Below are 25,804 nucleotides of genomic sequence, written 5' to 3' on the forward strand. Positions count from 1 at the left end.
CAAATACAAGGAATCATGTAGAGGAAAAGAACAAAAAAAGGTTTTGAATTACGTTAACATGCGCTGCTGCTGTATTTGGATTGGTAATAGTCAAACATTTGAGAATCTGAGCTTGAAAAATTAGTTGTCGCCAGTTAAGCGCTTTGGTGAACGAGTGTAAAGATTTATATGTTGAGAAATCTGTTTGTGATTTCATTTCTTCCACTTAACTTCATTAGAATTAATTTGAAACAAAGCCAATCAACCAATACAGTGTTGCCAGATGTACTGGATTATGATGGGTTAAAGTTGACGAAAAATGCGCAACAGGTTTCTTTGAATCTTTGGACACATATTGATCGTTTTGTTAAAATGACGTAGCGGTGGCGTAACTATTAAATGACATAGTCAGAGTGGGGTCAGTAATGACATATGCAAAATGTTTTACGCCACGCTCATTTGAAGTACTTGTGGTACTATACTACACTAGATCCAGTTACGATAGCTGTTTCATAGTTCCAGCTTCGTTCAGGATGTGCTTTAGGGGAAATTGTAGGTAGAATATTTCGTTTTGGCTTTCTTATCCACATATTTGAGAATTAATCTCTTATCCAAACAATGACCACACCAAGTATTGTTCTCGTCTTTTTATGTCTTGAATGAAATCATCAACACACATACTTCGAGGCATCATAGGTACCATCATGGAAGAATACACCATTGCAAGATGACATACCTTTCTTTGTGCTTTTATTAGAATCAACTTTTGAACAGAATATGCATAAAATAGTTATTTACTTAAACAATATTATAATATATTCAAACATGAAAAAAATCAAAATAGCACGATTAACATGTATTTTACACTTTTAACACCCGAGTGTTAACACATTTTACGTTTTGAAATCACATAATCTTACTATAAAATAACTGACCAGAAGCGTGTCCAAAAATATTTTTATGTTCAGAAAAATGTTTGAAAAGATGAGAAAACTAGGTATTCACTTTTAATGTGAATTATCAAGTTTCGCGTGTACAGCTATCCATTGACATTTCCGTCGTATGTCTGGGCGTGAATAATGCTCCCTGTGTGTCAATTGGTCTCAAACTCTACTGTTTCCACATTTAGTTGAAAGCTTGAACAATCTTTTGTGAATATACTATAACAGGCTCTTATTTTTGTATAATCAGCCATTCCTACTTCAAAACGCAAATATCGGATTGTATCATCACAAGGTTTCCAAAACTACTTCATATAAACGTACGTGATTGGGATACTACACAAGTAATATGAATTTACAATACAGTGAAGAAAAAGTATAGAACATATATAATTTAATAACTGTCGACGCTATGTTTATTATCCTGTTATAATCAATAAATCAGAAAAAGGAAAAAAACATAAAAGACACTCAATTAAATAACTTTGAGTATTGTTCATCTGTGATGAATAATGAAAATAAACGTTTCATGTCTTAAGGAAAAGTTAAAAGTTTGAATAAAGATCGAATGATTTCAGATATTCCACGATAGCTTGATAGCAGAACTTGTATTGATCCTGAAGTAAATTATAATTGTGTTTTAGAAACCAAAGCAGTGATACGTGGTGAATACAAATGAAAATTGACTAATAAGTTTACGCTTTTCAAAACTATCAAATTTATGTACACGGTTGTAATTGGGTGTCGAGATAACAAACCTACGATGAAAACATGTTTCAAATTTTGGGGCCAAAGCAATTTACTTTTACACCACAGCCCTTACAAGTCGGTGTTATTATTTACTACAAATAGGCCTTTTCGAAACGATTGTTTATTGAATCATTTTCTGAAACAATTTTCAACACTCTCAAAAATTAAAATAAACCGATAGGGTTGATACAAAAATTATAAATACAGCCAAAATTTACTTATACATATACAACCAATTAATTATAAATGCATGTATGACCGCGTTTTTGAAATCAGAGCGTTATCTGTTGTCGCATAAGCGAAGCATCACGTGAATGGTACTATTATAGATGTATTTTGTTGGTGAATGGATGTGCTATTTCGCTTACAACAAATAAAACAATAGGCAACGCTAAATGCATGCTAAATCGATTACTTTTGCATGCACATAACTTGAATGGCTGTATGTCTATATTAGGTTGGTTGTATACGGATATCACTTCAACTGTATATGCGATAGCTGTAGATATATTAGGCTACCTTATATTACGTTACATACTCACTCACGTGAATACCACATTTATATGCGTAATTTGAAAAGTCATTCCACAATAACATAATTAGATTACCGAGGTTGATGATTCGTCACGATATTGTGATTAATAAGTTGGGCGACCTCAATGACACAAGAAATAGGAAGAAAAAATTTTGTGACTGTTTATTCTTACCAAATTTTCCACCATATTTGGTCTTCCATCTCTGAGATCTTTCACGGTTCTGAAAACATCAACTCGATTCTCGCATTTCAATCGATCTATCAGGTTCACTGTTGCACAGAATACACCAGTTCGACCGATACCATCACTGAAATAGAAGATATTGAGAAACAATGTGATTATTCATTATTTTTTTTTGTCATATTAGATTTGGACTAAAACAAAGTACACAGCTACAAATCGTTGAGAAATAAATCTCATTCTCACCAAAGTACCGATGGCGATAAATACCTGCAATGTATGAGAGTGACTCCATTCCCAGCTGACCGAATATTTTTCTGCATCTTATTTACAAGATCAATTATTTCTCTTCCATCTTTAGGGCAACTTGTTGATTTCCATCCAATGTAATGGAACTGGGTCACTGTTTTCTGAATAAATGAGAAAATGTTTAGAAATTTATTGCTTTATATTCGGTCACTGAAAGCAGTATAATACCTTACGAATTGGGTCAATCAAAAATGGTATAACAATCACAGTAGATAGTAGTGGCGGCGCGTCAATAGGGCCAACCGGGGCAATGCCCCGGTTGCTTTTTCGGTATAATAAAAAATATTTGAAAAATACCTCAATATCGGTTGCACAGACTGTCTACACTAGCCATATTCTCCCGACATGGTTCATTTTTCGCTCGCAAAGCCTTCGCCGAACGTCGACGGGGCGACGTCGATTTTGCCCCGGTTGCTCATTGTATATCGTATTCTCTCTTTTATCTTCCACTCGCCGCGTTTGTCTCGTTTGTTTTCTGTTTCTTTTACTAAATCATCGGGGCCGATCGGGGCTAGCCCCGAAATTATGACGACACAATGCCGACGTTTCTTACAACAACGTGTTGACATATTCACGCATTCCTTCTAGTTCGTTGGTTGCTTGAAGAGTTGATAGTTTCCTCGCCTTCGTTTTTGTCGCTTGTTTCGCTATTTGAATCAGTTAGAGACCTTTAGTCCATTTGCTTTCGATTTTCCATATATATTCCTTTTGAGCTCCTCACTTCTTTCCGGCTTCGCATTTCTTAGCCTTAGACCTCATAATGAATAAGGTTGATGCACTACTTCGCACTCCGTTTTCGCAGCTGCCGATGGAACAAAAATTAGAGGTACAACGTCTTGGCCTTATCAACCAAAAAATTGTTCACTGTAACAATCCCATGACGGAGGAAAGCGTCGGCGTACATTCTGCGCAGAAACTTGGTATAAAAAACACGAATGGTTGTGTTACAGCGAGGACAAAAATGCACTTTTTTGTTTTTATTGCCTACTTTTTGCTACCGCCCGTGACTCACGTTGGTGTAAATTTGGTTTTAGAGAACTTAAACATCTTTCCGAGCGTGCCAGGGATCATCAATCTTCTATGGAGCATCTGGACAATGCAGTAAAATACCGAACATTCGGAAATGTTAATATTGCAGCACAGTTGGATGAGAGACGCGCGGTTTCTATTCGTCGGCACAACCAAAACGTCGAGAAAAACCGCCATGTTCTCGGTCGATTGATAGATGTTTTGAAGTTCATTGGTTGTCACGAGCTGTCCCTCCGTGGGCACGATGAACGGGCTGGCTCTTCTAATAGAGGGGTATTTTGGATATGGTGGAATACACCGCATCCCTAGATACAGTATTGAGAGATCATCTTGATGCCGCAACTGTTTCGAATGGGACATCTAAGGATATCCAAAATGATTTGCTCGACTCAATGTATAAAATTTATTTACAACATTTGGCTCTGGAAATTGAGAATTGCCAGTTCCTTTCGATTCAGTCTGACGAGACAACTGACATCACGTGCGTTTCCCAACTGGCTGTGATTTTTCGGTTTGTGAAAGATGATAAACCTACCGAGAGATTTCACAGCTTTGTACCAATCGTTGCTCGCACGGCTTGCGGGATATCGGCTGTACTGAAAGAAGTGTTAAGCCTTACAACGCGAAGTCAAAATTGATAGCTCAAACTTATGACGGCGCGGCAGTCATGAGTGGGTCGAAACATGGTGTTCAAGTTTATATAAAAGAAGATTTTCCTCATGCGCATTTTTTACATTGTTATGCACACCAATTTAACCTCGATATTAAAAATATGTGTCTTGATACCCCTCTCGTCCGTATATTTTTTGCAAATGTTTCGGGGTTTTCTTCATTTTTTCCCGTTTCGCTGAAGCGCTCTGACCTCCTTCGCCAGATATGTAGCCGCCGTCTCCCAGCTTGTGCACCGACACGTTGGAACTTCCAATCACGCGTGGTGCAGCGCGTGTCCGAAATTAGGTCTGAGCTCATTGAGTGTTTCAATGGCATTCAGAGCTCTCCGGTTTGGGACGAACGCTCTGTGAGGGAGGCGGCAGGTCTAAAGCGTCTGCTAGAAGATGGTGAGTTTTCATTTTTTCTCGCTTTTTTCTCCACAATATTCTATCACGTGGATGTATTATACGGCGCATTGCAGTCAAGGCTAATGGATGGAGCGTCTGTGCAGTCGTGTATTTCAGACTTCTGCGATGCTGTATCTCGTATCCGGGAAACAATAAAATACGACGACACATGGAGTGCTTCTTTACGCCACGGGCAAACAACGCAGCGTTTGATTTTGTCTGCAAAGGAATGCTGTGACATTCTGGTGAATCAAATAGGCGATCGTCTGCGCACTGAACACCTTGCCGCGTTCTCTTTGATGAACCCCAAAAATTTTTCAAAATTTGCACGTCCATTTCCCATTCATTTGTTGGCTACTGTCTCCAAATTTTACCCCATGATCAACGTGGGTAAATTAGAAAATGAATTGCGATGTATATACACCAATCAAACTTTTTTGAACATCACATCAACTTGCGCGCTATGGGTTCCTCATAGATAACACTCTAGTAATTACCTTTGCGGCGTCTGCAAAATTTCTGGACATCATTTTGACGACGCCTATTTCTTCCGCCGACGCAGAGCGAACATTCAGCACCCTTAAGCGTATTAGAACGTATCTCAGAAACACAATGAAGCAAGATAGATTAAATTCCTTGGCTGTTTTATCCATTCACAGAGACGTTATTTCTGGGATGCATGACTCCCTAGGGTTTCGGCCTGGTCATAAATGGCTGATCTGTGTCATAATTTGGGTTTATGGCTAAATTAAATGTATTATGGGGGGGTCAATAGTATTTCATAGTGGTCTGCATGTGAACAAAACCAATTTCAAAACTCAAAATGTTTGAGTTTAAATTATCAATGCTTGATCCGAGTGTTCTTAATTACGGTGACGTCATCATATTTTTTTTATGTATAATTTTTATTTTGCAACAAGGTCAATTTTATTTGTATGAGTATTTCAAAGCTTAAAAATAACCAAATAATCTGTGGTTAGTTGAAAACGAAGTATTTTGAACGCGCGAGCAACGTTCTCCGGCTCATAATAAACAAACAAAGATACCAGACAGCACGCGATCAAATGCTCTTCGATAAAACGAATATCACTTCACTTACAAATCCCAGTCTTGTTTTATCTTGAAGGTGACGTATAGCTCTTCTAAAAGAGAACTCTTTCTCTCGCATATCAATCACGTGTCGACCACAGCGTTAAAAGTGAGAAACTTTTTCTCGAAATTTTTTGAAATTTCTCTCTTCTTACCGTCGTACGGCGTACACATTTGCGCTACGTAATTTGGGCGCGTTTTAGTGGAAAGCGACGAAAATAAGCTTTTTAAGGACACATTAATGATGTTTTTGGCATTCTTGGTTGGTGTAATATTAAAAAAAATATAGAGGGGTGTCAAAATGACCCAGGGACACCCGAGATCAGAAGGTTTTAAATCAGCGCGTTATTGAGCATTTTGCTTCCAAGAAACCGCGGCGTGTTGCATATATGTTCAAGCAGTAGAAGTCTAGCAGCATATATATCTACGAGTGAGCGACGCATGTCCTTAAATTTGCATTAACTTTCCTTTCTTCATAGTAACGTTTTAAACCTTATTTTAGGTTTTGTCTGCTTTCCCGAAGTTTCTGTTAATATGTCATTGTATTTATCTGGGTAAATATTGCCTTTCCTTTTGAAAGAGGTATCAAAATAAACTATGTCTATATTTATTAATCCCTTGACTTGGGCCGGTTTTAGAGACACTTTCTTATCGTTAAAAATTGTCGCTTTTGCCGATTGGTTGTTACCGATGGAATGGTTTTTATACTCATAAAATGATGGGAGAACTTACAGCGCTCATCCTGTCCCCGTAGATGGGGGCGACTTGGTCCCGCAGTAGCTTGCCCCGGTTGTCAAAATGACCACGCGCCGCCACTGGTAGATAGACTGGCATTTTTACCTACTTGTTCTAGGGTGTCTATTGTAACTTCGCTCCAAACGAGCTATAAATGCAGCACTTATATTTTTTTTCATAAACACAGGAATTCTACGTTTTTTTTTAATTGCCAACCCGCGGTGCCACAACAGTTAATTATTGCAACCTACTGCATTATTTTATATTGACATTCCTATAAGAATGATAGCAATGACTCACCGATTGAGGTCCTCGGTCCACTCGAATTTTTCTCTCCGTTATGGAAGCTTCTGTTTCATCACTAATCCTAGTTACAGATAAGTTATTCCATTTCATAACTTCACCAACATTTGTAGGCCAATACTGAGAACATTGTTCCTGAAATTATTAATAAGCAATAAGTCAGTTCAGCAAAACATCATTGCAGAATTTGGTTTGAAGTGAATAAACATGAACAAGATCTTGCGTTAGTTGACAGTCTGATTTATATTTTATATTTCTAACCTCTTTCCCTTCTTTGAGTTTCGTCAACATAACGATTGTATTAACGTTGTTATCCAGAACCAATCTCCAGAATAAATCAATGTTTGATGAATTTGGACCTTGAGAGGCAATCATTGGACTTGATTCATCATTGCTCTGAAAAAGGTATACAGTATATATCTTCCAAGTAGTTTTCGCTTGGGTCCTAATAAGACATTCGCCAATGAAAATATTTTTAATAACTTCAAATAAATTTGAATCCTGAAGCGTGAAGTTCGATAATTCTTTAGAGTTTAGACAATGACAATGTTCATTTACATGTTTATATATATATATATATATAGGCCTCTAGGGTATGAATTTGAATAAATAGTGTAAATTTCAAATGTACCTCTACCCAAGAAGCATTCATATAAGGAATCTCATCTTCGTCTTGTTGCATGAATATTGTTACCAGTGTGTAGTCGTCTAGAAAAAATGGGATTAAAGACATTTTTGCAAGTTGATTTAGTAAAGTTTTATTTACATAGCGATTACTGTTAACTTATTGCACACTCTGACGTCTCTGAACGAAGTTACTCTCTCACCCTGATGGTTCGCGGCGCCGTATCGGTAGGGCAATAAAATAATTTCAAATATTGGTTATTTTAAACGTTTATTACTTTTGACCAGTAATGAGAGTCTATTGAAGACCTTTTTGGGCATTCCGAGGACTTTCTTAATCTCTGTATAAATATGACAAGCAGGCAAATATGGTCAACCAAAAATTGGCTTTTATATATAAAAGAAAATTTCTATGTTTACACAACTTACAAGGAACAGCTTTTTTTGATCTGTTCACGTTCCTATTTTTTTCATTGAGTCCACGCAATTTTGAGTTTTTCATTGGCCCAATTCGATTTAAATCTCCAAATTCCTTCTGTATTGAAGCTTCGCCATCAGGAGTTCTGAAATGTGAATTTATTCGACACTTGGTATTGTGATAATCGGAGCAATTTCATAATAATAGTATAATAGTCCGAGTTTAGTTGAAAAGGAACCGAAAATACAGTCATCTGTGCTATCGGTAGTCTAGTACTTCCGGTGGGCGTGGCGTAACTATTTTTACATAATTATGTTATTCCTTATCCCCCACTTGACTGCGTCATCCAAAAAGTACGTTACTGCAATATTAATAACGTACAGATTTTCTGGGCATTTAAAAATACAAATACCAAACTGAATCGTGCTTACACCAACACTTATGCACGTGTAAACATGTGTAGGCAAACTGTTAAGCCTTAGTGGGAGTTGAGTTAAGTTGGTCATGAATATTGTATATATAAAAGAGGATTTTTCATACTTTATCGTTTCCAATTTAGCTTTTGCTTCATCAGAAGATAAATCTCTGTCTTCAAACAAAATGGCTTCCAGAACGAGCTTGTGAACAAGAACGTATTGATCCTAAATCGAAAATACCCATATTATTGGACCGTTTAGTTATTCTGAAAAATCTACTCGACCAAATGCTTTGGGATTTTCAGTAGTTGAAGATGTGATCACTTCTCAGAGATCTGGTGGTCAGAATACCAGAACTGCAAAAGATTTGATACTACTTCGCTTTGGCTTTCGTGCCCATAAAAAAAAGCAATGCTCTCTTGTTGCAAATCTGATTCGCGTGCATTTGTTGAATGATAAATTTAGGGGTATTATATGGTCCACGTAGGCAGAAATACAAGATATAGCTGACCGAATTTTGCACCATTTCCACTCTCTGTTTTCTCATGTTGAGAACGCAAGCAAAGGCGTCTACAGATCCTGCAGACTTGCTTTCATCAAGCAGAGTGTCAAAACCAATCAATGTTCCTGTTCGTCCCGCACCGGCGCTAGAGAGACGAGAAAACGATGGATTTAATATATGTTTCGTCGTAGATCGTACATTCTTTGATAGATCCCATCTTCGTCTGTTTAATTATCAATCTCTATCTCATAGTAGAAACCGATAGATGTTTAAACTACTACTTAGTATGTACTACCCGTACTACCCACGGAAAATTGATTAGTACAATATCGAATAGAAAGCGTCGATATATTGGAGGATTATGTTAGTGACATTTACGGGCAATAATATTTTGGGGATCATCTGTCTTTCCTCTATAGTTTATCTCAATATTAACGTAGATGAAGAACACCATCAAATCTTATTTACCACGTATAAGTTACACAAACCGGTATCCCTACATAAAAGCGACCCTATGCCTGACTTTGACGTGATCTTGGGAGGTATGACAGAGTTGGGTGATCGGTGTTTCAGAGAAAATGAGGTTTGTACCTATTTTTAAAACTAAGAATCTCATATAAACCTAAAAACGATTTTTTATGAATCATATGGTGTTGCGTTGCAATACCTGCAATGCACTACAATTGGAGATTCATTTCCGATTTCCTCGTAACTTTTCATCACAGCCCGATGCATTCGCAATAGATCTGAAGTGGTTGCTGGTGCACCATGGTCAGGCCATTTCAAGAATTGATACTGGTTGACATTGTTGATGACATCAAGACCCTGAAATGATATATTTGATTATTATGTGCGTTTGTATATATACGTCAGTGGCGTATTCATGATTTCCTCCAGGTCGTGGTCATCACGTAACACGAGTCATGTGCCAGTCAAATTGCGGTTATGATAATAATTCTACTTCCTCCACGTGACGTCAGATCAACGCTTAGAGAACAGTATATTGTGCGATAAAAATAATATTAACGTTAAGCAGCAGCAGGTTAATTTCATGTGCAAAATTGAAAGATTCCTAAAACAGTTTAGAGATTTTTTTATAAAAACTGAATAAACAGTGCTTATATACCCATGTCAAATTCTTATATCTAACCCAAGGCGGTTACGGATACTACTTTTAAATTGTGCCTTGAAAGTGATATTTTACACCGAACTTATGGATAGGCTTTTTTCGTATTTTTAATAAATATTTCGACAAAATTGGTTTTGCTGATAATTTCATCGATAATTTATGTGTTATTCTCAAAATGTGTTTACCATCGTGTCTATTACATAACATATGCAGTAACTTTTTACACTAAACAGTAGCAGCGGTATAGGGGTCGCTGCTTGAAAACCTCATGAGGTCCCACGCGACTCCTGTCACATAAATAGCGCTAATAATATATTTATTTTCTGTATCGATTCCCGTGCATTGTTTTTGTGCTACCACACACTCGATTGACTGGCTGGTGCGCATTTTTCTTACCTCGTTACGAGACTTGACAGTAAAACTTCGTTTTGTAAACGAGCCGTAGTTGACTTCATGTACATTTTTCACTAGCACGGAACCAAACTTCTGGTTTTTGTTCTCATCGGGCCAATATTTTTCACACTTTTTCTACAAATATAATTTAATTGGATTCAACATAGTTTTCTCGCGCAAAAGCATTTTTGTAAAGCCCTATCGTATCCATATATTGTAATTCATATTTCTATGGATAATTGACTTGTTCTGAGATATTTGAGGATTACAGAGATATTTGAGGATTACAATGAGTAATTTTTATCACTAAATAACAAACATACAGGTGGACAATTTAGGATTTACATACATATTACCCATTACCAACTTTTGTCAGAATTTTAGTTTAGTAATACAACTGAAGTCAAATAACCTTCCCAGCCTCTCTTTCCTTTGTCAACATCACGATCAAATAGCATTTATGTTCGATTATCATCTGCCAAAAATCATCGACAGTCGTTGATAGAGGTCCCTGAGTTGCGATGTATTTACGTCGCTTGTTGTGACCCTTAAAATAAAATTAGGAGATCAGATTCAAAATTTATGACAATGTAGAATTTTCTTTCATTTTCAGTAATTTTTAGCTGATTTCACGTCTTGTAGAATAAGAAATGACATGGAAAGACGCGAAAATCTACAATATAATTTCCGAGATATAATGAAGTGTCTGTATGATTTATTTTATAAATAATTCAATTTTATATGTTTGGAGTCAAAGTAGTGTATTAAAAATTATGGTTTCACCATATTTTTGGTTGTTTTATCATGCATTAATAACAGGCATATCCATTTTCCCCTTGGTGACAAGGTTGTTTTTTGAAGGTATATTAGGAACATAAAACGCCTACGTAAGGTAATGAATCATAGCGATTTGTGTTATACTTACATCAATATAACAGGCATTTATATATCCCGAACCTTCTGGTGATAGTTTCACTCGAGTTTCATCAACTGAAAAAAGCGAAGTTCGTAAGTTTGAAATCTCGTTAAGATGTCAAAAATATGATGCTGAGGTTTTTTATTCCTTAACCCGGCCACTCGAAATTTCTTATTGTAGTTTTACTTTAATATACTTTATTACTGAATAAGAAGCATACATCTCGGAGGTCCGATCAAATTTTAATGAACTTTTGTATCTTAATTGTGTTCTTCTTAACCTTTATATGGCTGTCGGGTCGAAGTCGTCTAGGTTTGACTTATAAAATCGTTATTACAAGGCGTGAAGGTTATTGAGATTTCAACGTTGAGGTCAAATTCCACAGAGAATCACTTTTACTAATACCACGTATGAGTTTGCCTAGTAAAATATGTCGGGTGTCTTTATTCACAATGATGTGACAAAATACTATTGGGGAAAAAGAATTTAAAGTACAACTAATGTTTCTCCAAAACAACTCACATGGAAGAATATTCTTGTATCTGTTCTTTTTTTTCAAATCAGGATTGGAAGCAAATTTCTTTGACCCTCCCAGTTTGGCAGCTTCCGAAAGAATTTTCTGAAACGCAAATCGAAAATGCTAATAATTTTATTACACAGAGAAGGAATGTAGCTATACCAATCTAAGTTATCCAGGTATCTAAACTACTGACGGTGAACATTTTGAGACTGTTGTCAAACACATTCGATGGAAATGAACTCCAACACACTAAAAACGAATCTTTTAGAGCCCACAGGAATTTTTGTAATAAATATAAGTAATACCGGTAGTCTTCTAGTGAAAAATATAATATTTAAACACTGAAAATTTCAAAGCAAATCGTCAAGTATTTAAAGTGAACAGCGTTTTTTTTTATGGTAACAACAAGAAGAATAACATAATGAAAACGAAACGTTCCATAGGTTCTTTTTGTGTTGAATAACGTTGACATGTGCAAAATAGGGTACTCTCAAAGTATGTGAACCAATATAGCAGACACCGGAACGTAGTATGTGTACCAGGTTAGGGCCCAGGGGTGGCGAACCTTTTTCAATGAATGGGTCAAAAATTATAATTTTATCGCGGAACAGAAGAGAGTGGTCACAGATATTTATTTCACGTTTGTATCTATAAGAAACTTCTGAAACGAATCTTATAAGCTGGTGTTGGTGTAGTTTTGGGCTTTACTTATGCAGCACTTCTATCAGGGACTTTTTATGGCACTTGGTTTCATGATATCAGAGTACGAAAATAACGCATATGAATTACCAAAAACGTTTGGGATAATGCGTTAAATTATTTCACGGTTCTAGTGTTTGGAGGTAATTCCGCTTTGATAGTGTTATAATTTTCGATCAGCTTCCAACCACATTAAGCCACTTTTACACTGCCCCATTGTTATATCAGATTTATAGATTTTTATTTCAAGTCTGAAAGTTTTTGTTTTCACAACGGCATTGTTGGCGAGAAACTAATAAAATGCAAAGTAGCATCTACTTCTCGTATAACCCCTAAAACAGTCTGTAGATGCACTTCCAAAAAAGTCAGGCGTTGCGAGAAATGAACAGATCAATTGCATTGTTATGTCATAAACGATGTCAGGCCCAATAGCTGAATAACGGTACACAGCGGTGCATACATGCGTACAAGATTAGGGGTTTTGAAAATTACCGTACCGGCCCGAAAATCAACATTTTGGACATGAGCGATCGCAGCCTTCCCTGACTGTCCAATTGGCGGTACATTATAATAGTTTAGTAATTGTTAGATTAATTTAAAGCAGGTTTTATCAATTTTTATCACTGATATGTTAGCATTTTTTTTTATTTCATTCGTGCCTTCGCTTGGCGGGTCACAAATAAAACGCGGTGGGTCACTTTGTGACTCGCGGGTCAGTGGTTCGCCATCCCTGGTTAGGCCATAATTTTAGGTACAAATACTACGGGAGTCACTTGGCTAGGCCCCGAACTAGTAATAGAACTGAAATAAGAAAAATTGGAATAATATTATTTCCTAACCTTAACCGGGTACACATAGTACATCCCGTTGTCCGCCATCTTGGTTCACATACTTCGGGGGTACCCAAAAAAGCTGCAGGCGCTGCAGAGCAGATGTTACCGGTAACGTTACTCATTCGCTAATATAAACCATGCCGTAATTTCCGGTATTCACCTTGGTATAGCGGACTGTTTTTTGATATTTTGCTTATTGAATCGTATCTGAGTATATAGAATTGTTCAGGTAGGTTAAAGTGAGCGTTTAACAAGGCTTAAGCCATAGCATCATAGAGACATAGACTATCAGTTAGCTATCCAAATAGCCCAATATAACAATAATTTTGCATTGTTACGTCATATGCAGATTTGTTTATAGTTAATGTTCGTTACCTGAACTTGTTACCGGTATCGTCGACTTGCTACCGGTATCGCGATACTTGTTCGTGTTTCAGAGGTATCAATTATTAAATTTTTAGTCACAACACTGCTGTCGACCAGCTCCGTTGATATAAGGATAAAGTAACTTGTGATATAGGAGACTGAACTAGACTACCATACCTGACTACCATACCTGAAATTGATCCAAAAACTGTGAGTTTTCCTTTTTTCTCATTGAATTGTAAACTTCTTCTAAATCAGCGGTGCTGATTGCGGTATCGGAGGATTTTGATAATTTAAATTTTGCCGTTACGTTGATGTAGGAACCCAAATCTGTAAATAATTGCTGAATTGTGATTTTAATTATTTTTATTTATCTGATCTATGCTGGATTATATGCCTCGGCACGTATTCGTGATATTGAATTCAAATCATGGTTCATATTTTTAGGCTTGGGTTATAGTTATTATCATGATCATTTATATATTCATATTTACTGTACTCTGATATTCTGAGATATTATTAATTGTCAACCCACCTTCCTCTGCATTTATATGCGTCTTTGGTGCGCTCGGCGTGTTCGGTTTGGTTTGTATTTTTGGATTTGAATTTCTGAAAATGACAAATACATCAGGCTAAAATATTTAATTTACACTTTTCTAAAATTAATTTAGTACGCATGGAATCTTGGGTGAAAATTGCAAAATACCTTTTTGTTATTAAGATACTGTTTCTGTAAGTATTTAATACTTTGTTGCATCTCACGAGTGATTTAAAAATTCAATCAAAAACTTACTGGGTGGTTGTGACATTTTTTACTGTCCCAGCGAATGCCATTTTAGTATAACCATCGGTTGATTCTTCTTCATTTTGAAAATTCCTGTTGCAAAATAAAATATGTGTGACTGTCAGTGGAAGAAAATCGGAAGTTGCATTGTTCCCCAAAATGAAAATTTGAAAACACTAAAAGTCTGAACGCTAGAAATGAAAAGTGGATAAAATTGCCTTTGTAGGTAGGCGGGGTGGTTGAACTCCAAAGTGAAATTCACTTGGCGTAAAATAAAAGGTTGGAATCACCAAAGGCTGAACCCTAAAATTAGGAAATTAATGATATTTTGTCTAAAGATAGTTGGGGTAGTTGAAGTTGCTAAATGGTTGAGCCCCAAAGGGAAGCAGGGGATGAAATTTATAAACTTCATCCTTTTTGAGTTGTCCGTTATTATTTTGCCAAACTTTGGCGTCTTTGTAAAATCAAGACAAATCCTTACGAAGTTGATGAAGTATTTTCGTTTGTTGCAGTAAGACCCACTTCAGCATAACCACCAGTTGTTGCCTCTTCATTTTGAAACTTCCTACAGCAGAATAATATATGTATATTAGCTAAACCATACACTTCAGTAGTTAATATCTTTTTTCATCTTCTACCAACAAAATGATTGTGAATGCTCGATGCTCAAATATATGAACACGAAGGCGAAAACGAACCAACCATACCTATTGTGAATTACCGATATCATATAAACTTTGACTTTCACTTAACACGAGGTCGCAAAATCAAAAAACGGAAGATTTTTTCCTAACAAAAAGAAAAATGAGAACAACAACATAATAACAACATAAAAACGATTTCATTCATTCCGTATCCAACAAATGTTGGCAATATCGGCAAAGTTTTACAATACTCACGAAGCTGAGTCCACGTTATCCGGTCTTGTTGGGATAACTTCGTCCAACGAATCGATTTTGCTTGATTCACTTTTCGCTTTGCTAAAATACCAGTATTTAATTATAATTATATAAATTTGAAGTTAAATATTAAAGTATTTTTTCATCTTTTAAATTTTGAATACCCAAATATACGGATGGTTATTGTTTATGCTCTGTAAAATATTTTATAATAATAAAAAATATTATTCCTATATAAGTGGTTTCTATAACAATAATCTGAAACAATTCAGACAAGCATTTTTATCACCTACTGAATACTTGTTTGTAGCTTCATATTGTGAATAAGAACTCACCGTCGTTTTATCACTATAACCATAATCAGCAGAGCTATCAACAAGCAAGCTCCAGCTACTGTTACTGCAATTATCCAAGATTGAAAAGCATTAGCATTTCCTGAAGAACAAAAAAAAAAATATTTAAAAACTTTCATGCACCGCTAGGTATTTAATTCAGCTGTTTGAAGTCTACCCTGGCTGAGATCGTAACTTATATTGTCAATCTGCCGAATGCTATTATCGTAAAAAATACCTCACCTAATTGTGTTGGCAGACTCGCTTGGATGCAAATATCATTTCCACAAGGTGTTGTTGAAACTACAAACACACTGTAGAATAAATGAAACATTACACGAAGTAGTTGGATTATGTACATCCTGTATTTTTGGTGGCCACTTCTATATTCAGAAAAAGGGGGTAAAACATTATGCCCTTAAAAAGTAGTCTTGAAAGAAGCATCGTTTGATTATGTAGATACTGTTCTTTCGATGTCCGCTTCTTTATTGTCAAACATTTCACAACAGTACAAAAAGTAGTTGGATTATGTACATCCGGTATTTTTGGTGGCCACTTCTATATTCAGAAAAAGGGGGAAACATTATGCCCTTAAAAAGTAGTCTTGAAAGAAGCATGGTTTGATTATGTACATATTGTACTTTCGATGTCCGCCTCTTTATTGTCAAACATTTCACAACAGTACACAAAGTAGTTGGATTATGTACATCCGGTATTTTTGGTGGCCACTTCTATATTCAAAAAAAGGGGGAAACATTATGCCCTTAAAAATTAGTCTTGAAAGAAGCATCGTTTGGTTATGTACATATTGTTCTTTCGATGTCCGCCTCTATATTGTCAAACATTTTTCAAGCAAATTCGATATTTCTGGACTGTTGTTTTGTCTACCAAAGCTATACTTTACCTGTAAGATTTTTCTCTGTCCAGTTTTTGATTTTTTCCTTCAAGCAATGTATTCTCTGGGACACTTCTCCGCCGCCTTCTTTTATTGGACAAGGCTTCGATTGTTTGAGTGACGTTACAAGAAGATTTTGATCCGTCGCCAAGATTGATGTCTTTTTTATTGTCAGTTAATCTGCGATGGGAGTGAAGAAAAAAACTACTTTTTTAATGACATAACGTGATGATCCGATAAAGGCGCATATGAGCGTGTGTTTAGAACAATTATTCTGGAATCGCTGGAGATAAAGTACTCTGAACGCAGTTTACTTTAACAAAAATATAATCGCCGATGAGTGAGAATTTAAGAAAGCAAAAACTAAAATTAGCAAGTCAAACCATTTTTACGTTAAATATACAAATAGCTCCTATTTTATAAATATTTGAATTTATGGATAGCCTGGAAATTTTATTCGAAACACTGCGCCTGATTCAACCACATTGTGGGACTGCCCACACATTTATGGAGTGTGTTCATGCAAATTCAGTCAAGTCAATTTTTCATAGATGCCTCGTTATTATATGCGCTATTTTTAGTGCATACCCAAAAACTGGCAACGCAACAGCGATGTATTCTGTAGTTGAGCTTTGTGCCTCATGCAGCTTCTCCGTGCTGAAATCTATATTCCTGTCAGAAGATCCCTCTTTCACGATGATGAATAAGCAGCTAGATGTAATGTAAATATTTAGAAAATAAACAAGAGAGCAATGAAAAAAATACTGACACGAAGGTCAAGTGACTAATATTAATTATCATCGCAATACCAGCAAAAAATTATATCGGGATCATTTTTAAAATTCAGGCTATATCGTATTTTCGGGGAAACACGGTATGACCACTTCGTGTCAAATGACAAGTCGATGATTTGTTTGCTCATTTTGGGACATAATATGAAGTGCAGGGTTAAAGATTATATGATGTAATAAAACAGCTACTTTCATTTACCTAGTGTATTTGTATACCGCGATGCAAAAATTCATTTTACAGCACAATACAAACCTTAGTAAACCATTGTTTTCATCGGGTTTAGTCACGGTTATTTTGCGTATTCCGCTACTGTCGGTGGCGTCATTAAAAGCGATCGGTTTTGTAATTGCATTCGGAGCTGTTGAAGAAATAAATCGGAGGTATCGTCAAATATATACAAATATACGAATAAAACTATCAAAGAAAGGACCAACACGTTTGAGGCCTCCAATTTCTGGAAATTAGTTTTTTATGTCATTTGTGGTGGTGATACAGAAGATTTTCTACAAATTTCCGCTTGCTGTACTATGTATGATACTATGTAAATAGGATTTGACAGATTTATACAAAACGATGAAATGGTCATAATTTTATATCTAACAAATATTTTAATTCAATCGTAAATTATGGTCACAAAAGTGCATTCATGCATATTTTAGTAACGAAATAACTTAGTAAGTCAACTTTGGCATTTCAATTGAAGATTTGTAAATATTTAGATCATTTATAATTATTTACATGAAGCTTTGCGTATTTCGCAATGAATAATGATAAAATAATCATATACACAACTTAGTATTATTGTGACTAAAATTCCGCTGGTTTTATTTTTAGAAAACAACAGATTCTGGGTTGGAGTTGTTTCACGACGGTTCATATAAAAGTAAATATTATCTGAACCGTTGAACCTACAACAAACTGCAGTGAAATACGAGGAACAACTCAGCACGACGCGTTCACATAGGTTGGTGTGATCAATCAAAAAATCTATCAAAATTGTTTCCTGTTAACTTGGTCGTGTTAATTGTATATTCCACAATTTGAGAATGTTGTGGGTTAGGAAATACGTTTACTCACAGTTTACCTCGGTCACCTTTTTTTACACTCATTGTATGATGAATTGTTATATTTGACTAATTTTATTACTTGTAGCGTTAGCAGGCCTAGTGCTATCGTCAAAGAACAACCATGTCCGTCTAAGTAAGATTCCGGACCCAGCTAAAGAAAACTTTTTCGCGTGGCGCTAAGTCGGCTCTGCGGTTCGTAACTGCTGTCACATGGCCAACCCTTGAAAATAGAAGAGTGTTTTTACTAAAATAAAGGCACAAAACGTCTCTCCAAATGAGGCGTTATTTGAAACGAGCTGAAGGTACAAATTTTAGATAAAAAGCGCGACCCATTCATCGACTTGGTCCAGTCTGCACAAGACAATTCATTCTTCTTATACCGACCACAGGACGTCTTTCCCATATTGACATCGTCCTGACGTTTATAGATATAACATTGAAATTTCCTTATTTTAACAAACTTGAATCCCGATATCGGAATTAGAAAAAGGGCTACTAGAAAAAGGCTAAGGTTAAAAAATAACTCAAAAATGTTCTGCCAATGATTAAGTGCACGCTAAAATGGTTGTTCGGGCCGAGGCTTGGACCAACCTAAACTAGATTATTGACCTAACTTTATATATATATAATATATATTGTATTATGTATCGGTGTCTATGAGTTTGACACAATCCGAAATTCTATATATACATGAATGAGATCGGAACAGGCATATATAACGGCTTCCTTTGTTTTTTATTTTTACTGGAGATGATATAAAGCCAATGTGGTTTTATTCTGCTATTTCCCCTCCACTCTGCTTTCTTTAATTCATTTATGTCAGGCTAGTGACCCACTTTCTCTGTTTTTCTAACTTACAATTACGTACAATTACAATTATCGCTCACAATTATTAACTGTCAAGATCAACTGGAAAAAGTGAAGCCATATTCAAACCTTAATTTTATTGGTGTGACAGTAATAGTACCTTTATTGATGTAAATTAATTACGAGAAAATTTCTGTAAAACGCAAATTGAGCTCCCGTGGTGGAAATTTTTGCCTGTTCGTTTTTTCCTATGATTTGGTTTCTAGTAACTGGTAACTGCATTGGTACGTAAGTATAATTATTGAATGAGTGATATATATCTGTTTTTGAAATATTCGACTAACTGATAATATATAAAAACCTGCTGGTTTTCCAACACAATATCCTGTTGCATTTACTACTTCGCTCAGCCCTGCACATCCAATAACTTGTATTGATACTGTGCAGTTTCTGTTTGGCACGGGAGGAAAAGATTGCGGCATTGATATGTTGAATGAGTCTTTATGGGAAGTCTTTATGTTTGCTCTAGTTGCCATTGTCGTGCAATTTTTTGTGACCTGTAAAATAGGTAGATAATTATCCAAGATATTCCGATGATAATATCCGTTGTCGAGGTTTCCAATGAGTATTTTTCTATATCAACTTTAATATGATTTATCCTCTATTCTAAAATCAAATAGTCAGCATTGGCATTTTTTCAAGACGAGTTCATACGGACTCACGGCACTTTTTTGTGAAGGGAACCACACGGTAACGATGTAGGCCAGAGGAATGTGGATGGAAATACCCAATCTTCAATTCTGAATTAATTAGAAAAAACCTATAGTATTTTATGGTATCCAAATTTGAAAGGGGACCGAACAGTCCAGCCCGAGTGGTCTTTTCTGCATCGCTCAGGTTATTACGCCACTTACTTTCAAAGCTTCAACGTTTTCGGGTTTGTTATCATTTTTCTCAATCCATTGTATAGAACAGTTGGTCGATAGAGATGCAGATTCCACTGGTTCGGTTTTTCCATCTGTTGTTACAGTTGTGCTAGCTGAATATGCAGAGCTGCATTTAGCGTCTGACTCGCAAACGACGATCTGAACGTATTGGTAGAGACAGGAATTATTTTTGAGTAGGATTTTGAGATGATTTTCCATAATAGCTCAACATTTACATGATTGGTGAGAATGTATATTTGCGTGTATCTGGAAAAATTGAGTTTGTCATTTTCAAGCTAAAATTGCGACTTATTAGCTAAGTTTAGTGGTATGAACATTTGAACATGAATAACGTTTCGATGTCTTTCCTGTTCATATAAGCGCAAGTTCTCGATTAATTTTAGTTTCGGTGGAGAGTAATGTCAGTAGCATAATAACGACTCACTGTTACATGATATTCAGTGGTTGCCTTCAATCCCAAAATTTCAGTCGTCACAGATGTATTTGATTGCGGCCTAGTTACGTTTTTGAAACTCTCCACCTTGGTTTTAGAATTATTCGCTGTGATTCTGAAATGAAGTAACAAACATTGGTATAGCAAACCAGACAAATTCTCGTTATATGTATGTGCACCACGAGATAATCGTATACTTTTATTATTATGCGAAAGCTAAAATGATGAATGTTTGTTTTTTAGTACGTTTGTCGGAATATATTGCAAATATTAATTTTTTCAAAACAATTGCAAAACAAAACTATTTTGAGAATAATATATAGGACATACTTGTGTTGAAAGCCAACTGCATATTTGCTTGGATTCCAGGTAACGAACAAACTTCGGTTACAAGATGAATTTGTAATCGATGTAATTGTTGGATTTCCATCTGCTGTAAAGCATGTACAGAGAATTCAGAAGTCACAGATACATTTTTAGTTACCTATTCATCTTCTCAAATTGACTACAGGAGTCAGTTTTGCAATTACGGTATCGGTTATGCAATTGCAGTATTCCGACGCTGATGAAACCAACTTGAATATAATCCTTTCATTGCGTGGTTAAATTTGGATATGCGTTTAAATGCATGCCCACTGACAAAAACATTTATAATACAAAAATCTATTTTACCGGTTATGAGGCAAAAACGTTGCTGATGTTCAACTTATCGTACGCCTGTTATCGCAGATCCGATTTTAAATTTGCAAAACGAAAATTTGATCGTAAGCTATCACAGGCCAAAGATAAATAGCTTTGAGTTTTTCAATTCAATGACAAGAAATATGAATAGGTAGGTACCTTTGAAGTCAAAAAATTTTTTGCTTGAATTATGAGCACGACAATAGTATTTCCCTATGTCCAAAATTGTTGCATTGTCAAAGTGTAGTGTGGATGAACTTCCATCTATTATCTGATAAATTCCATTTTTCTTTATACCGGTTGTAACTTGTTCATGAGGAGATTCCTTATACCATTCTGCGGTTTTATTGACGCAATTCTCTAATCGACATATTTTTGTGTGATGTGGTGGACCATCATTAACACTGATTTTTGGTGTTGAATGCTCTGCATTAGGAGATTTTATTCAAATCATTTGTGTGAAATTATGACATTGTTGTAGTTGTATCGGTTGTATGCAAGGCTCTTTTGACACAATGAGGGGCCGTTGTCTGCCTACAAATTGCACTATGTTTATACGCTTAGTACTGTGATTTTCAACCTTTTCTGGTGCAGAGCCGCAACAAAACATTGTAAAGATTCGGAAAACAGTGCAATAGTTTAAGTGTCATTAATTGTCTTAATTGTGTAATCTATGAATATATATAAAATTAAAGCTAATACTGGTAAAACAAAATGATCTATAAAACGCAGAAAATTTTGTAACAGTGTAAACAAACATATGTAAAAAAGATATATATCTCAAAATTGACTTCCAGTTTTGAACGGAACGGACGGGACCCTAGGGTGGCGCGGATCCCTGGTTAAAAACCACTGGATTGATAGAAAACGTATTACCGGTGACATTTTTGGTACAACAATTGGTCTATCTTGTTTAAAACTCACGGGAGTTATTCGTATTTTCGCCGAACACCACAGCGTCTTATCTTCTTAATGCTAAGTGTAAATAGGTTTCAACCAAAACAATTATCCGTGACAGATAAAGAAATCAATATTTTCAAATAACTAACATTCATTTTGCCCTTTTTTTAATCGTAATTATATCCCGTTTTATTTCGAGGTCTCAATAGGTGCCAATAAATTTATTCTAGATTATTTGATCATTTTGAATTGAATGTATCGTGATGTTTGTTTACTGGAAGAAGTAACTTATTGATCGATATAAGTTTCAACTTCAAATTGAAACTTTTGCGTATAGTTTTACTTGTCGCATTCTACTGGCCGTGTTGTCGTATTTGGTATTGGTTCTTGTCAAATATTTCCTACTTAACAAGTTTACCCAAATTTCACTTTTTGGAACTGGAACCACCTCAACCACATCTGGGTATTATAATTTCTGCTTAGTTCGTGCTACCCATGTGCTACATCGATGATATGGGTCGCAGTATTGATTGAATGGAGAATATGTTATCGAGTATATTATTTTGAAAGAGCAAAAAAAGCTTTTGATTCCAATACTCCGGACGAAACCACTTCAAATTTGACAGTCTTTGCAAAATGCCCCATTGCTGATATGTGATGTATTTAACACTCTACGCATTCTATTTGCCTATTGCTCGCAACTATTCAAAGGAACAAAACGTAGTCATTTGTGACTGCTGCGCAATATTGCTTTTCTGGCAAATATAGTAATAGTTTCATCACAAGATACACTCATAAGTACGTTTTTCGCTGGCAAATAAATATCAAGTAAAAATAACATGATCTCTTTCAACGAAATAGTAAGTATATTTGTGAGCTTTCGTTAGATCATGGTCTAACTTCTTCAAACAATACAAGATATAACTGTAAATATAAAGTTCCCTAAATAAATATCAGTCAATGATTTTATTCTAGAAAGCTTGAGCATTGTTATTTGTGTAAAATGATTTAGAGTGAATGTAACAAACGATGATGCAGTAATTAAATATTTTATTACTTTTTTGACAAATGTAGTAGAATTTGAATTGTCCACCGCATTCCACGTCAATCCACTCATACGTTTGTCTGCCAACTGTCAAACAATTTTCACTAGTCCCGCCGTTAGGCTGATTATGTTTCCTGATAAATTCATATGCCGTAAATTAATCAATTCCATTACATAGTTTTATTAATCTAGAATATTATGCCAATTTCAATCACTAATAGGAATAATATTGCCTTGATAAGGGGATGCGCACCAAGTCTATAAATATACGAAGATTAAAGAGAATAAATATGTATAGATTTAAAATTTTATTGCTTGACATAATTTTACCAATTGCCAGTACTACCGCCTAGAATGACTGGTGTTAATGTTTCATTACCTGGCTTAAGGTTTCTCTAATGAATCTCGAAAAAATAGTTTACCACGGCGTCATAAGTGTCATTGCTATAAGTCGCACCCTTCAGTTGATTATCTTTCCTACAATATTGAGAATACCCAATATTGCACGACGTGAAAGTTACTGTGAACTATTTATCGTACATTGTACGTATCTAGTTTTTATAATTACAATCTCCGTAAATTGGAAAACAAACCAGTTTTGATATCCGTCTTCTCCTCTCATGATCACATCAGTACCATCCTGCCATTTCCATACTCCTTCGTTAGCTATGTCGTTGCCTCCGATATAAAAGGTGTTATCACTGCTTTTTATTCTGAGAATATATATATATTTTTTTTTTAACCAAATACCATATCCTTCAAATAGCAAAGGGTACTGATAGAATCGACTACTGAATTGAGATTAGAACCGTTTATTTTAAAATCTAGTTGTTAAAACAATAATAATTTTTTCAGATGAAAACTACTCACTGCAGTTGCACACATTGATTAGCGGTTGTTTCAACAATTATACTCACACAAAAGTTGCATTGATGACATTAGTCATTTTTTGATTATCAACTTTTGCCAAATAACCTCCGATCCCTTCACAGAAAAATTTAGCCTGCCTATAGTTTTTCTTTGGATTCTTGAAAAAAGTCAGTTCGTGCTGATCAACGCATTTTGTTACCCATGGATCTAAATAAAAATAATCATCAATGGTAAGTTGCAAATTACGAGTCAGTCAGTTATAGTGAAATAATCTATATGAGATAATATTTAGAATTGCCGACAGAATATAGGTATAAAAATTGGAAGTTTATGTAATAATTTTTATGAAGAGGTTAGTTTGCTTAGCCTAAAAATATTGTTTTTTTCACAGCTGTAACATAGTTAATTAGGTAATTTTATTTTTTTCCGCGTTTGCAATATCAATGCGGTCAAATATATATATATTTTGCACAAAGACAAAAACATCTGTGTAAACGTTCCACGGCAAAATTATATTAAATAAGATAAGGTATCTTACTTTGACCGTGAGAGACTCCAAGTATTATTGACACGAGGATAGAGAGTGATGATATTCCAAACGCGTTCATTTTCGCTACATGTCAATATTCGCAGACAAATATAACAATATAAACTGTGGGTTAAGATTTACAATTTGTCTTCGTGCCTTATTAGATATTTGCTGAAAATTCTGTCAAGTTATGTTAAAACCAATAATCGGTTTTAGTGAACCAATGAAAATCGTATCGTTAGAAATATATAAATACTTACAGAATTCGCACCACAACGAATGCTCAGAAGAAGGATACACGACAAGTATATATATTTGCGCTTATTTAAACAATGTCAAGAACATAAGGCTAGTAGATTCGGTTCAATCTGTGTAAAGTGATCTGATTGCCATGATACGTATGCTCCCAGCGAAATATAATATATATATCATAGAGAAATTTATGCTACAGAAACACGATGCTGCCATGGCTGCAATTCATAAGATAATTTATGAGATGAAAGTGTCGAAATGGAAGAAAAGACATGGCTGCAATTATTGCTCTCAATTGGCATGTATAAATTATTGCCGAGATCAGTAGTAGTATATATTTACGGTTTAACCGCGTTACCTGGAAACATTATCTTTCCTGGTTGTCACTAATCAACTATAAATTTTCTACTATACAGTTTGCACATTTTTGTGAGCTGGTTCAAGATGTTGACCTGTGTCTGCCAGCAACTCGACATAACATTAAACTCTTGATACTTTCCTATTCATGATTCATAGATGCTAACATAGGTTGATAAGTGCTATCGAAAACAATACTTATTTCCTTGTAGCCCGGTTAGTCATATTCCGGCAGGGCTCATGTCTTATCGCGCTATTGATGATTCTCTAGATACGTGGGCAGGATTACTAAGAACTGGCAAAACAATGTTGCCAGTGCTATTACGCTAGTGAAGGTTAAGCTATGTGTCTTCTTCTACGTGACAGTCATGTAATAAAACGTCGATTAGGCATGTATTTAGAAAACACACACACACACACATAAATTTAATAGGTATATTTTCACTTTGCTGGCCTGTCTGCCATGATCTGCTATAGACGGATATAACT

At 35.5% G+C, this 25,804-nt stretch overlaps 1 protein-coding gene across 1 annotated transcript; it reads right to left on the reverse strand.

The window, feature by feature from the left end:
* Window positions 1–733: 733 nt before the first annotated feature.
* LOC144422771 (uncharacterized) lies at window positions 734–24,855 on the reverse strand. The gene is made up of 33 exons (XM_078112568.1): window positions 24,716–24,855; window positions 24,225–24,384; window positions 23,901–24,020; window positions 23,320–23,441; window positions 21,522–21,788; window positions 21,012–21,114; window positions 20,673–20,796; window positions 20,216–20,386; window positions 19,663–19,858; window positions 17,680–17,785; window positions 17,224–17,346; window positions 16,645–16,815; window positions 15,984–16,054; window positions 15,744–15,843; window positions 15,409–15,489; window positions 14,991–15,074; window positions 14,519–14,602; window positions 14,261–14,334; window positions 13,916–14,055; window positions 11,830–11,926; window positions 11,317–11,381; window positions 10,804–10,938; window positions 10,395–10,526; window positions 9,537–9,694; window positions 8,879–9,014; window positions 8,492–8,592; window positions 7,963–8,096; window positions 7,541–7,617; window positions 7,171–7,305; window positions 6,907–7,044; window positions 2,657–2,796; window positions 2,378–2,513; window positions 734–1,537 (listed from the first exon to the last, which is right to left on the reverse strand). Exons 1-33 carry the CDS (start codon window positions 24,783–24,785, stop codon window positions 1,466–1,468), a joined length of 4,023 nt encoding a protein of 1,340 aa, XP_077968694.1. The 5' UTR covers window positions 24,786–24,855; the 3' UTR covers window positions 734–1,465.
* Between the last annotated feature and the right edge of the window lie 949 nt (window positions 24,856–25,804).

Source organism: Styela clava, chromosome 1 (genome assembly GCF_964204865.1).
Source record: "Styela clava chromosome 1, kaStyClav1.hap1.2, whole genome shotgun sequence".
NCBI classification, from domain to species: domain Eukaryota; kingdom Metazoa; phylum Chordata; class Ascidiacea; order Stolidobranchia; family Styelidae; genus Styela; species Styela clava.

What these genes read in the sequence shown, in the direction of transcription:
- LOC144422771 (XM_078112568.1), bottom strand. Translation starts at nt 24,785, where the DNA reads ATGAACGCGTTTGGAATATCATCACTCTCTATCCTCGTGTCAATAATA. An exon ending in GTCATCAATGCAACTTTTGT is followed by an intron (nt 24,021 to 24,224) that starts GTGAGTATAATT and finishes ATATATTCTCAG; the next exon opens with AATAAAAAGCAGTGATAACA. An exon ending in AAAATTTTTTGACTTCAAAG is followed by an intron (nt 21,115 to 21,521) that starts GTACCTACCTAT and finishes CATGCTTTACAG; the next exon opens with CAGATGGAAATCCAACAATT.